General features: G+C 34.3%; 1 protein-coding gene across 3 annotated transcripts in view; it reads left to right on the forward strand.

The window, feature by feature from the left end:
• The window catches only part of LOC143246354 (calcium/calmodulin-dependent protein kinase type II alpha chain-like), a 158,239-nt gene that overhangs the window by 18,947 nt on the left and 124,298 nt on the right, over positions 1 to 14,994 (forward strand). For all 3 annotated transcript variants that reach the window (XM_076492927.1, XM_076492929.1, XM_076492930.1), the window contains exon 3: positions 7,535 to 7,594. In XM_076492927.1, coding sequence (XP_076349042.1) covers positions 7,535 to 7,594 — 60 coding nt within the window. The remainder of the gene's footprint in view (positions 1 to 7,534; positions 7,595 to 14,994) is intronic.

Raw genomic sequence — 14,994 nt, forward strand, 5'->3', positions numbered from 1 at the left:
GTTTCTCAACTAGCAGCCCATCACAACTTTCTTGTTGGTTTGTGGGATTTCACTAAAACAGAAAATACAGATTATCATATATAAAACGTAATAATATTTCGTTGTATTTACATTTTAGCGGTTCGCAAAAGTGCTATCGAAATGGTTGAGAAACTCTAGCTTTATTTCACTAGGGTGCTTAGATGTTGTTCAGGTTTACGAGCAGTTTGACAGTTATATACAATTTCAAACACTTACAAACAGAAACCTGATTTGTCGAAACTTGTATATATCCAAATAATAGCGTTTTTATTCTGTTTTTAAATTTTATTTCATTTCCAGTATATAGTATTACAACTGTGATTTTCGATTAACCAGATTTTCCGTTTTTTGAATTTTAATGTTTTACACCAACAGGCAATCTCGAAACATTTTCAGTTAGTTACATACATATCCAAGGAAAGACTTTCACCCAGAATGTTTTGAAGTTCAATATTTTTCATGTTTGCGTGTTGTCAATACTTCCGATCCAGGTCCAGCATGGCCAGATGGTTAAAGCACTCCACTCGTAATCTGAGGGTCGCGGGTTTGAATCCCCGTCACACCAAACATGCTCACCCTTTCAGCAGTGAGGTGGTTATAATGTGACGCTGAATCCCACTATACGTTGGTAAAAGAGTAGCCCAAGAGTAGGCGGCGGGTAGTGATGACTAGCTGCCTTCCCTCTAGTCATACACTGCTAAATTAGGGACGATTAGCGCAGATAGCCCTTGAGTAGCTTTGCTTAAAATTCAAAAGAAACGAACAAAATAGCCTTCGTGTAGCTATGAGCGGAATTCAAAACAAACCAAACTTCCGATCCATTTTTATCACCAAAAAAACGTTATCGATAGAAGAAATAAAAAGTCAGTTTATTGACATGATGAGGAAAGTGTTGCACAAAACGATGTTCGACAGTGAAAATTTATCTTCAGTAATAAGTTCAAGAAAAAGGATGTTGTACAAACAGAGAAATGTACATCACAAAATACACCTTTGAAACTTGTGAAGAAAGGTTTATTGAAAAGGTGTTTTATGATAAAAGTTTGTAAATCTGATAAAGAATTTTTGGTTTTATTGAGGAGGAGTTATACGGCTAAAAGTTTCTAAATGTTGTGAATAAAAGTTTTTGAAACTTTTTATTATAAATTTATTATAAACTCGGTAGACATAAGCAATTCCTATGAAATGGCATGCCATAATAAACTTTTTTTCATTTTTGTAAATCGATGTTTCCTGACGTTGTCGGCCTGGCATGGCCAGGTGGTTAGGACGCTCGTCTTATACTCTGAGGGTGGCTGGTTCGAATCCTCGTCTCACCAAATATGCTCGGCGTTTCAGCCGTTGAGGCGTATTAATGTAACTGTCAAACTTACTGTTCGTTGGTAAAAGAGTAGTCCAAGATTTGGCGGTGGGTGATGATGACTAGTTGCCTTCCCTTCATTCTAGTCATACTCTGCTAAATTAGGGACGGCTAGCGCAGATAGCCTTCTTGTAGCTCTGCACGAAATTCAAAAATAAATAAATGAAACGTTTTCTTATGATAAAAACTTCTTTCGTAAATCCAATAGTTTTTTTACATGGTGATTTTAAAAGAAAAATTATTTTAAACGTTATTTCATAACATCAATTTCTATCCGTTAGCCCTCTAAAGAGGCTTTTCTTGACATGTTTTCTGATAGGAAAAACAAAATCCTCTATAATTCCAGTGAAGTGATCTTACTTTCAATGTTGTGCTATTATACAAAAAGTCAACTACAACCCCAGTGTAACGTTATTTTTAATACATTTTGTTGAAATCATAAAAAAAATCTCTGTAAACCTGGTGACGGAGTATTTCTTACAATAAAAAAAATAAAAGAATGTATTGACGTACTTGTCACGAACTGTATAACACACGTATTTACGAAGATCATTAAAACTAGGAAATTCGCATACCATAAGCTTGTAGTTCTGTTTTGTCACTGAATTAAGAAGTAAGGGAACATTATGTTATACGCTTTTCGTGCGTATGCTTCCCTTTATAAGTAAAATGGGTTGTTTATAGCAGACGTGCACTAGAAAGTTTACTGATAATTCGTGGTGTCGACATGTTTCGTTTTTCTTTGTTTCTTCTAAAATTGTTATATGACAAACACCACACATTCTTACCGGTTAAAGTGTAATAATGACAGATACTAAGACATTATTTTAAATCATACAGTTGGATATTTAGAGTTATCGTTAAAATGTGCGTAGTTTTTCATCTTACTAATATGTTGTGGAGGCTACTCTAAGAAATAACTGCGTAACAATAATTAAGTTGTGCTAAAGGACTGGATATAATAATGTTGGTAGAAAGACGACAGTCCTTTTCATAAATGTAGAAGCGATTGACGCCCTTTGCTACAGTAGCAAATTATTCTTGAAATAATGAACGAAACCTTTGTTTGCTCTCTGCACCTATTAAGGTGGTAAAAGCCAGTGTAAGAAGACACATCTGTTTAAATATATACTGTAATGACCGAACGTATGCGCTGTTGTATCTCCAGAGACCGGATCGAAACTCGCTTGATGTTATTTGCCAATAATTAGTGTCTCCCATGTCTCTTTACCAGATGACTTTTTTACTTGGACCATATATTACAGTCGTTTCATGCATGTGGCCCTTCTTTTTCAATATCTACAGACAACCCCGTTAATCAATGTAACAGTATATGCTTTTAGAAGCATTTACAAGGTATGTCTACGTAAGAATGAACTAATGTATCTCATAAAGATACATAATTGCTCGGCTGTTATCTGTCTATTCCCTTAATGATTTTCTCATTCAGGCTCACAGTTTCAAGCCTATATTGTAAATACCCTGTGCTTATATATTTGCCGTATTTACAAAGTTATCTTTATGTGTGTGTTTTTGTTGTTTCTTTTTGCTTATGAAGTGTTATTGAATCATTTTATAGAGAAATTTAGCTCACCCTTCTGTTAAATTATTTTTTTCGAAAAATGAAAATAAATATCAAACAGGATTCGAACCCGTGACTCTACTAACTGGTTAATAGAGAAAAAAAAGTTGAACCAGTATAACTTATAAGCAGAGTCTCGGACTTGAATCTTGTCCAATCTTAACTTTCACATGTTTAGGAGTGTTATATCCATCTGTCCGTATTCCTTCGTGTATAGTTAATTTCTTCGTCTCTTTGTAAGTTTATATTTATTGAAATATAGTTAACGTCACTGTTGATTTACACATCTATGACTGTGTGTTTGTATACACACACACACACACACACACACGCTAAGTCTTACGTTATAAGTTAGTAAACATTGGATTGGCTTGTTTTGAATTTCGTGCAAAGCTACATGAGGGCTATCTGTGCTAGCCGTCCCTAATTTAGCAGTGTAAGACTAGAGGGAAGGCAGCTAGTCATCACCACCCACTGCCAACTCTTGGGGTACTCTTTTACCAACGAATAGTGGGATTGACCGTCACATTATAACTCCCCCACCGCTGAAAGGGCGAGCATGTTTGGTGAGACGGGAATTCGAACCCGCGATCCTAGGATTATGGTTCGATCGCCTTAACCACTTGGCCATGTCGGGCCCGGTCAACGTGCTCTTGGCATAAATGCCAAAACCCATTCAGGTATAGTTATTTTGAAAGCTTCTTACTAGAGACAAAAGAAAAACCAAGTAAATATGTAATGATTCAAACGTAACAATGAATTTGATATTAAGTACTTAGTTTCCATCTGTTCAGAAAACATTTCTCTGCATGACTTTTCATACATAAACGATTGGAATACATGTAGTTGTCCTCAGTCCTTACATGTTGGGTGTAACATATTTGGTCATTAACTGAACAAGTTTGGACATGCCCACTTACTCTTTTTGATGAATGAATTTCAGATACCAATTTCTGTTTTAAGCAATATTTCACCCGAGTGTAGGCAAGTATGTTCCGTATATACGTCGGGACATGTCAAAATAAGAGGTTTCCCAGAAATTATTTCGAAATACCTCGAATATTCAGACGTAAGTTTTCTCAAAACAAATCGGAATGAAGTGTGTTTTTAATGGGGTTTTATGCATAGCGATGTAGCAATATTTCTGTGTAAGAGAATATACATGAAAAATATCTGGATGTGACCTGGGTTTTCTTAATATTTGTATTAACTGTGATGATTTTAGAAATATATATATTTTTTATTCTCCCCTAATTATTTTTATGAGTAATTTGAGTGTACAACTTTAATATAGCTTTTCATACCAGATAAGAAGAAAACAGAATAAAATAACACTTGAAAATGTTATTCTACTAATGGTCACATTATAACGTGTATTTTTTAAAGTATACAGGTTTCAGATGGCACCTTTTAATATGAATTTAAATAAAACTCTATTAAAATTTCAAACGTGAAGTATACAAAAATCACAAAGTCGAATATAATTTAAAACTTACACAGAAGTTTACTCACCGGCCTTGCTCTATTCTAAAAAGCAGTGTGAAGTTGTTAAGACATGTACTTATTGCAACGAGTTTGCACGTTGTATTTAAACTAATATAAAATGTGCAAGTATGAAAAGCAAATATTTGATGTATGCATCAAAGAATAATCAACTCTTGTTAGTTGTTCTAGACGTGGTTTTGAATATCCACTGAATAAGCTAGCAAAGTTTGAAAAGTAAAAGAAACAACCCTCAATGCTAAAATATATGAAAATGAGTTATTTAATCAACGTGGAAATGTTGTATAAAGATTGGTAAACTTATCCAATTTATTTAAGAATGTAAAACATAAAGATGTTCAGCTTGGAAAAAAAGAAAGAGGTTCGTGTTGTATGATTACTAGTATATCTGATTTATGCTTGAATTTTATACACATTTAGCACCCACAAAATTATATATTAGTACTAACTAGGACAGACCAAGTATTTTATACCATTTTCACTATAGGAAAGTTGATAATTCCAAAACACACATACCTGTTCTTTAGAGGCTGGGGAAACTCCTTTTATGATGTGTTCACTTTATAGTTGTTTTTTTACGCAAACATTTAAAATCAAAGGATTTCTGAGGTGAAAAATTATTCACAACACTGTGTCAAAACTTTAATAAAAGCCCTAATTACAAATTTTTAAAGCACCCTGTTAATTGTCAGAAAATGTCTTTCTTTTTTTAATTTTGCTCAAACCTACACGAAGGCTATCTGCGCTAGCCGTCCCTAACTTTACAATGTAAGACTAGAGTGAAGGCAGCTAGTCATCACCACCCAACGTCAACTTTTAGGCTACTCTTTTACCAACGAATAGTGGGATTGACCGTAACTTTATAACGCCTCCACAGTTGAAAGGACGAGCAATTGGTGCGACGGGGATTCGAACCCGCGACCCTCAGGTTACGAGTCGAACGCCTTAACCCACCGGGCCATGCTGGGCCTTGTCAGAAAGTACAGCTTGAATTAAGATTGTTGGTTATTTAAAGAAGGTTACACTATGGATTACCTGTACTTTACCCACTGAAAGTATCCGGGAACTCAATTTATAGCTTCATATGTCCTTAGACATTGTGCTAAGCTATCAGAGAATGATTTGGAAGATCACAGTTGTTTAATCAGTAAACTAAACCTTCGTAATATGATGTTTATCACATGGCATAATCTAATTTACCTTTGAGTAAACAGGTGTATCTCTTCAAACGATTTGTTCTACACATTCTTTACTATTTCTATGAATTCATATTGTAAATATGCATTGAAATGTTATTTCTTACATGCACCTTTCAGCCGCGAAATACTCTAAGAATTTTCCCTACTTCACATAATGTAATACTTGTACATAGAACGTTCACTTCAGATGTTTTATTTTAATAAAGGCCCGGCATGGCCAGGTTGTTAAGGTGCTCGACTCGTAATCCGAGGGTCGCGTGTTCGAATCCCCGTCACACCAAACATGCATGCCCTTTCGACCGTAGAGGCGTTATAAAGTTACGGTTAATCCCACTATTCGTTGATAAAAGAGTAGCCCAAGAGTTGGCGGGTAGTGATGACTAGTTTCCTTCCCTCTAATCTTACACTGCTAAATTAGGGACGGTTAGCGTAGATAGACCTTGTGTAGCTTTGCACGAAATTCAAAACAAACCAAATCATTCTAATACAACCTTCGGTCGTCTTTTTTACACAAGATGCAAACACAGTTTCTCCTGACAAAACATAGCCGGTAAAATATAATACGTGGTTGCTGGTACTCTTAAATTTTTTGAAGTGTGTGTATACAGTAATTGTTCATACAGTTTTATAAATCTAATACATCCGAGTCAAAACCATAAGGAATAAGAATCGTATCTTTAATTATCTAAGAATTGTACGTAATGTTATGTAATTCGCTAAAAACTACAGTTGGTTTTGCTCAGTTCTGTAATTATAGACTTTCAGCAAGTATCGACGATTTGAAGTATTAATTATGTTTATGTTGTATTTCATGATGTATGCAAGAGCTACGCAGTGAAATAAACTGTGCGAAAAGAACAAAAAGAAAACATACACAATTGTTGTACGTGTTTTTCAAACAGCATTTCATACAACTAATTAATTTAAAGAAAAAGTCACCCAACCATAAATAAGTTTAAAACCCAAACTCCTACATGCCGGAATGTGTACCTCATGTGTGTGAGTCTGTGCTGTGTTGTGTAAAAATTACAGACAGTTGTAAAATTCTCTTTCAATGTAATGTCTTTTGTCATGATTTGGCTTCATTGGTTGTGGAGTATCAATATACCGCTTCATTCACTATTTAAACTGGATTGCTTAGAAATACAGGAATAACGGATCTCTCTAACAGCTTCAAAAAACTCTACTCTTCTTGGAATTTGAAAGAAACCTACACTGAATTTCAGAGAGTACAATCAGAATTCATCACTGAATATAACTGTAAATATTTTTTTTTTGAATACATATTTTATGAGCTTGATTTCTAGCGAATCGTGTGTGATAGACCCCAATACTTAAGTCAAGTTACTAGAAAACTATAATGGAAAAATTCCAACATTCAGAAATGACAACTTTATGAATCCCGGCGAAACAGCGGTAAGTTTACGGACTCGCACACAACAATAAAATCTGAGGTTCGATTCCCTATGGTGGACACAGTAGATAGCTCAATAAGACTTTGTTTTAAAACAAACAAGGCAACTTTATTTTTTATTTGTGTTACCAATTCCCTGATTGGAGGTGTATCTACAAGTTGGAACCAATATGCTCTGTAAAAACCTTTAAAACTAGTTACCTAATGCGTTGACTGGTAAACAGTTTCTAATACTAAAGCAGTGTGCTAGATACATTAACTATATATTACCCTATCTATTTTAGTGGTTTATTTAATAATCCACTTGAAACTGTTGGTCAATTTTACTTGCTAAGCTATTAATTTGTTTGAAATTACCCTTCTAACTGCCAATCTAATAATCTGTTGTGGACTGTTCGCGTAATAAAAGTTAATTTCTTTTTCCACTTATGATTATTCAAACATTCTTTTTTCAGATTTCCAGAAGTTGGAAAGAGAAGCAAGAATTTGCCGCAAGTTGAACCATCAAAATATTGGTAAGTCTATATATATATCCTCTTATGAGTAATTTCTAAAAATGTATTGTGGCAGGTAACTCATACACACGTCTTTATTTGGTTGTATTGTTACCTGATTTAGAGATTTTAAACTTTCATTAGTACCAATAACTTGTGTAGTTATGTACATAAAGACATATAATTATGTTACCTGTGTATACTCTGGTATATAATGTTTGTGTGTGTATTATCAGGGAAGTAAAAGATTGATACTATTTCAGGTGTCATCATATTGACAGCAGTAATAAACATACACAATGTTTGCTAGCAACATGAAGGATATGCAAGTCATCCTTAATTTTTTATCATCATCCTTGGGTTTTCATTCCTTTTCTAAACAATTATATTGCTAGCAATTTGGTAAATTGCATAAGACGATTCACTGATGGGAAGAAAAGCATTTCGATAAAATAATGGTGAGACCTCTGTGTAATGTGTGAATAAATAACAAACAGATTTGGGGATAAATTGAGATTTCCATACTGCAGATCAGGAAAGAACTGATGAGTAAAATATTAGAATAGGGGGTTTATATGACAGTTATATGACCACGTTTTGGTTGTTGTTCATTTCGTGTCTTTTTTTTTTTTTTTCAGTCATCCGAAACGTCATAATCAAGGTACCTTCCCCAGGTTATTAATTGTTCTGAGAATGAGAGCTCAGGTTTATGTTCATGTGTATAGGTCTTATTAAGTTTCTTTTGTTTGTTGTAAAGTACAAATATGTACAATGGATTATATGTACAGTGTCCACTGCAGGGAGAGAGTGCCGATTTTTAACGTTGTAACCCCTCAAATTTATCGCAGATTTTCCAGTTTTGTTTCTTTGTTCAATTTCGTGAAAACCTACTCGATGGCTGTTTGTGCTAACCATCTCTAACTTTGAAGAAGGTAATTACTCAACACTACCCATCGCCAACTACTGGGCTACCCTTTACCAACGAATAGTGAGATTAGGCATCACAATAAAACGCCTCTACGGTAAAAGGGCGAACGTAGAAGTCAGTCATCCTAATATTTAAGCTCCTGCTTTTGCTGCAGACTATGTGGCTTTGTGCATTAACGTATTTCTTTTAACACACATTTAGCTTAAATCTTTAATGTCAAGAAAACGTATTTCTCCTTTTTACTTTGCTCTTAATATACAACAGCAAGGTATACCTTAAAAAATAGTCACAAATAATTATATACTGTGGTTCAGAACACAGTTAATATTGCTTGTTTTGTACAAATTTGCTTACAAACGAGGCTGAATGGATGTTCAATGTTCATGTGCATTTTTGATTATCGTTTATAGAGCACTTGTAATGAGTTATTTTAAGATTAATATTCGTTTTGCATGCGTATTAAAGGTATAATAATAAATACTGTAAGAAATGTTGTGTGTGTTTTGTTTTTCGTATCAAAGACAGACAGAAAAACATTGTTTTATGTTAGATAATTACAATTTTCACTATGGGCTCGAAGGTCATCTTTAGATAATTTATATCTTGTAACTAGCGTTTGTTTGTTTTTGTTTAATATGGGGGAAAACAGCTAAGTCTGCGAACAGATTAGAATGTGATTTATCAATTGGAACAATAAATGTATATACTGGCTCTCTCAGGGGTTCAGAGAGGTCCTGGCCACTTTCGCTTTTTAGGCCCGTGGCCAAAATAAAATAATAAAAAGACGAGATATATAAACAACAAGCAGCAACTCTTAACAAATGCTAAAAAAGTTAACAAGTGCCCAAAATTGATGCCCAGGTCAAATGACCCTCCTGACCTCGCCTTTGATTGGCTCTGTGTATATATAACGTCTTCGTCTGTGAATCTTTTTTGCGAAACGTTTACTCACAAAAACAGTATCGTGCACAAATTGATATACAACGTAAATAGTAGGTTCTTTTCGCATACTACTGCACATCAAAGTCAAAAGTCAAGATCAGTTTGAGACTTCGCGGTGACTAGACATTACTGGAATTATTTGGATCAGTTATTAAACCAGCCATAACCTCACGTAACTACCTTTTCTTCTGTCGTTTTGATAGTTTCAAAGCCTAAAATAATTTTTCAACTTCTGAAACAGATTAAAATGTCATCTTTGTTGGCTTTCAACAGCTAAAGCACACTCGCAACCCTATAATGCCTGGTATAGGGTTAAAAAGCAAAACGCGTCTCTCGAAGTGTCACGACTTGATAACTAAACCAATTTATGTCTCATTAATTGCCCGTTAAGAAACAGGCGCTTCCTAGCTTTTATCGTTTATTGCGTGCACTTCAATAATCGTTGATTATTTTGCGTCTGTAGTACACGCCAGAGAACCATTCAATAAATTAATCAAAATATATATTTCAAGACTAACTCCATGTTATCTATTTACTATCGTATATTTTTGCATCCACCATCAATTTTAATTCATTTTACCAAGTTTTATGAATGGGATTCTATTTTATATGCTAATAAAACATATCCGTATTAAGAATGTATAAGCTATCACATGCATCGATCGTGAGTGAAAACGAAAAATTTCAACAGTGACAACAGTCTAATTTTATTATAGCTCAGCCCTCTTGACAGTTTTTTCTTTTATATTGTAGAATCAATTATTACTTAAAAGTCACCCGCTGGTACAGAGGTAAGTTTACGAATTTACAACGTTAAAATCAGGGGTTAGATCCTACTCGGTGTACTCAGCAGATAGCTCGATGTGGCTTTGCTATAAAAAAAACACACACACACAAACACTCATTACCTAAAAAATACTACCCGCATGGCTAGGTGGGGGCGTTATAATGTGACGGTCAATCCCACTATTCTTTGGTAAAAGAGTAGTCCAAGTGTTTGTGGTGGGTGGTGATGACTAGCTGCTTTCCCTCTAGTCTTACACTGCAAAATTAGGAACGGCTAGCACAGATAACCCTCATGTAGCTTTGCGCAAAATGCAAAATAAAACAAACAAACAAACGTAAAAACTACAACCAGCTTAGTTGGTGTTTTTCCATATTAGTTTAGTTTATCAAAACTGATTTAATAACACGTAACGTTCATAACAAATTCAATTTCTCTGTAACATTATTACAAAAATAGCCTTTCGAAATATGAACATACATTGATTCACTGAGTTATTAGGTCTTTTATGGTCAAGTACATGACTCGGATAATGTATATACTAACAAATATAAATTGTGACAAGATTTCGGGTAAGTAGACAATATTATGGAATGTATACGGGTTACCTGTAAGTAAATAGGCCTTCTCCAGAAATAATGTCGTTTTATTAAATACATAAAAGAATGAAGCAAATACTTTCAGATTACTGGATTATTTAGTGGATCTGTTCTTTACAATGCCTAAAGCAGACACACGGTTATATATCTCACTTCTGAAATGTGAGCCTATTGGATTACACACTACTCCTGAAAAAGAACTTGGATGATGGTTTTTCTTGAAATTAATTATATAGAACGCGTTTACAATAAACAATCTGCGATGAAACACACATGCAGCAGTGACCATTTTTTTATATACTGTCAGTTGTGATTGTCCAGCTCTCCAAATGGTACCTATCTCCATGACAGAAATATTGCCGTATTTTTTGTGACTTCCAGACGGTTAATAACAAGTTCCTGGGAGGATATTCGCCAAATCCAGGCGTGGCCAGTGTCTCATAACTGTGCAAATCTGGTTTCATCGGAAAGGCAGGATAATGTGATATATTTTTAATGCCAACTGGTGTTTTCAAATATAAAAGACTGTTTAGTGTAAATAGTATTAATTTATTTGTTTTGTGAGTTAACATTTGATGATTGTTTTATTTTTTTATAATAAGAAAGTTAAAATAAACGATTTTTGGAAGTTGTGTTTCTAAATTATTGATGTAGAGGCTATCGGACGTTACGTGCAATCCATTGATGTCGAGGATAGAGAGATTTCTTGAAAAAAAAGCAGGAACAGAGACAAAAGTAAAGCTGAAACAAAGATTTTCTATCATAAAAAAAATAGAAAACGTAAAGTTAACGGCGGAAGGAGTGAATAGCCTAACGGTTGATATGTTAAAGTAAGATTAACAGTTTTCTGACATTTTAGGAGAATAATATGTCTCATAAAATGAAGTTCTAAAGCAGCTGAACTTGGCTGTATAGATTTTGGCAAGAAAAACGCGATTATTTGGAAGTAGGCCTAAATGCAAAAAAAGTAGACGAGTATCGGAAGTTCAGATACAATTGCGATATCCAAGCGACAGTAAGTGAATTATATATTATTGTGGTAAAATAAAGAAAGAGAATATGAATAAGTGAATTATTCACTGATAGTGCTTAAGATAAAATAAAGAAGAATAGTTCGGCTTATCAACAGAATTCTAAAACAATTGAATTGACTTAAGTGGACCTTTGAAAAGAAGATGAGAACTGTATAGTATTTAAGATACAACTATGATAGACATAATGTAAAGAATTTTTGTAAACACATTTAACTTGTTTCGAATATGTTATTTTAAAACAAGCGGAGTACGTGCTGCTTATTTATCGACAAGTCACAGACACCTACTGTAGAAGAATACTTAACCTAATGCAACCTATATATACATATATATATTCTTTGCAGCTACTCGAAAAGTAAGTTTCTGACAGGTGTATATGTACAGTATTGTCTGTAGTGATTAGTGGCTTCCGTCTTGCTGCTACGTCATTGTAGTCTAATGTATAAAATAATTTCTGATGATACTGGAGCACAGTTGAACTTTTCCTACAAAAGCAACGGTTTTTAACTCTGGTCATTATCTGCACTTCTTCTAAAAGCACGAAAATTAAATTTTGGTGTTTTTGGCGCCCAAACTACGCGGGAGTTGGAACCGCAGAGATGATGCAAATGACCTGTTGATTTTTTGCTGGCATTGTCCGTTCTTCCATTGTCCAGCTGTGTAACCTCGTGCAAAATATGGTTAATATACACGGTTATTTCTTTCGTGGTTTGATTGTTTGTATTTATTAGTCTCTGCTGAACTATAGCTGTAGGCCGTGTGGATCATATTTATGTTTCTTAAAACAGTACTGACCTATGGGCCGTAAACACTTAATATTTTCATGATTTTGCCAAAAATATAAACTAATTGCTCTATAGTACTGTTTCTTTCCAGTATTCTGATATTAGCACTAACATGCAGACAGGTGGGGAAGCTACCTCGGAGTTACAGGGGGCCGTTTGTTTTACTTATTACCAACTCATGAAAAATCCCCTTGTGTGATATATAAAATTAATTTTTTTTTGCGCCTAAGTCTCAAGTTATATAGGCCCATTTGTACGTAAAATTAACTCATTTGGAACCCAGAGGTTTGCCTGATGCAACTTTGGAAGGTCCGTTTGCGAACAAGTTTAGTGCAACAATCTTAGAGACCACCCTTGTCTTTCAACACCAGAGACCCCACATCCACCCCTTCTTCCAACACGTACGCACGCGCACACACTGAGCAGTTGCATTAATTTATTGTATTAATTTACTTACGTAATATTACTTTCTCTGAGCCTGACCTCATATACGCTAAAATTTTAGTGGGATGTACGCGTGTACATACAATGGCACATGTATATATGCGTGTATATAATATAAAAACAAACTGTACAAGATACTTGCTGGTTTTAAAAATGTATTACAAAAGTTAGTTATGAAGCTACCTTTGGTATCTCTGATACACGAACGTGAATAAATAAAATAAACGAAGGCAGTTTGCCTTCTATATCCATTTACGTTTATTTCATTCCAACCAAATGCTGAAGTAAACAACAACAGGTTTGTAAATAAATGTGCTTAGTTAGAATGTTAAAATTTAAGGTGTCTGATCTTTTGGTTTATCTAGACCATCAGTTGACAAAAATATGTGTCTGTTTATGACCTGCAAAATACTGCACCGATTATCACCAAATCTGTTATGTACCTCTTGAGTGTCCCTGAGTTTTTCCCATCCGTTGAACGAGTTCGTAACTAGTTTATATTTTATTGGTAGTAAAACCTTATTCTTTATGTATTATGTGTAACTTGTTGAATATGAGCAGAATCCTCTGCATAAAGGTGAATGGTATAGCGTTATTTGCTGTTAAAAGACACTCTTCGTTCGTAGATAAGTCGGTAGTAGTAATGGCTCATCAGAGGAAGAAAAACAGGTCGTGCTTTCTGAAAAAAGAAACTTTGTTCACGTAAAGTAATTCTTACTTTTATATTGTTAGCTGTATTTTACTTGTTTTGGACGTAAAACTCTTCAAAAACTAATTTTTTGTTTATAGCAAAACATTCAAACAAATTAGGCTTCCCGCTAGCACAGCGGTATGTCAACGAATTTGCAACGCTAAAATCAGAGGTTCGAGTTCTCTCGGTGAGCTCAGATGTAGCTTTGCTATAAGAAAACACACACACACACACTCAAACAAATTATTATCCTATTCTATGTAGTCATCAAGGTGACATCTGGTGGCATGAATGACAGAACATTTGTGCACTTAGCTTTTTTTTATTTTTTGTTCAATATCCCTATGCTATAACGGAAGCAGAAGAGAGTTGTCGAGCGTTTTTACTGAGTTTAAAAGGGATTTTGAGGTCGACCATACAGCTGTTTGGGCTAATCATCTTCTAGGTATGAAAAAACAACAAAAAACATTGAAAATCATTTCGTGAAAGTTTATAATCAGAGCACGCAAACCTTGAAAGGTTGCGAGGATGAAGTACTAGCACAAGTTTAAAAATTGATCGTATTAACTGATCTGTCCCTAATTAGAAGACATCAACGTTTTTAATACTCTTAACTGGTGTGATTTAAACCTTTACTTCCACACTACACTGATAAAGTGACGTAACTTAACACCTTGCCATATTTCAGTAGAAGAGATCTGATTACTTGCTTTATTAATCAATTTGAATAGTGGGAGAAGCTCCTTTAATATAAATTAGGTGCCCAAAATTTATAAGAATATCAAATGCTCAGTAGTTTTTAGGACTGCACTAAGTCAGCTTTCAGTAGTAGTAGTTTCTCACTTTCAAAATATATTTCAGACTTCTCCAATTTTAAAGTAGAATTAAATAGTAGAAGCATTTCATCTGCAAAGTAAATTTTAACTATATTTTTATGTTGAATTGTGCAAACCTTTTTACTCCCAGATGTTAAAAACTGTAAAAATACTAACTTGTATTTCTGTAATCAGAAGACACAGTTTATCGTAATTTGTTTGTTTTTTTTTTACGTTGGGAGGCAAATTATATTCTGTGGTGCATATATCTGCCTTCTTCTACCGCTACAAAGGGGAAAACTTACTCAACTAGATAAAGTTTAGCTTCCCAGCAACCTATACAACGAAAACGCATAAATGTATAAAAATTCCCATATGGTCTCATTTATAGTGTTTTGT

Source organism: Tachypleus tridentatus, chromosome 3 (assembly GCF_004210375.1).
Source record: "Tachypleus tridentatus isolate NWPU-2018 chromosome 3, ASM421037v1, whole genome shotgun sequence".
NCBI classification, from domain to species: domain Eukaryota; kingdom Metazoa; phylum Arthropoda; class Merostomata; order Xiphosura; family Limulidae; genus Tachypleus; species Tachypleus tridentatus.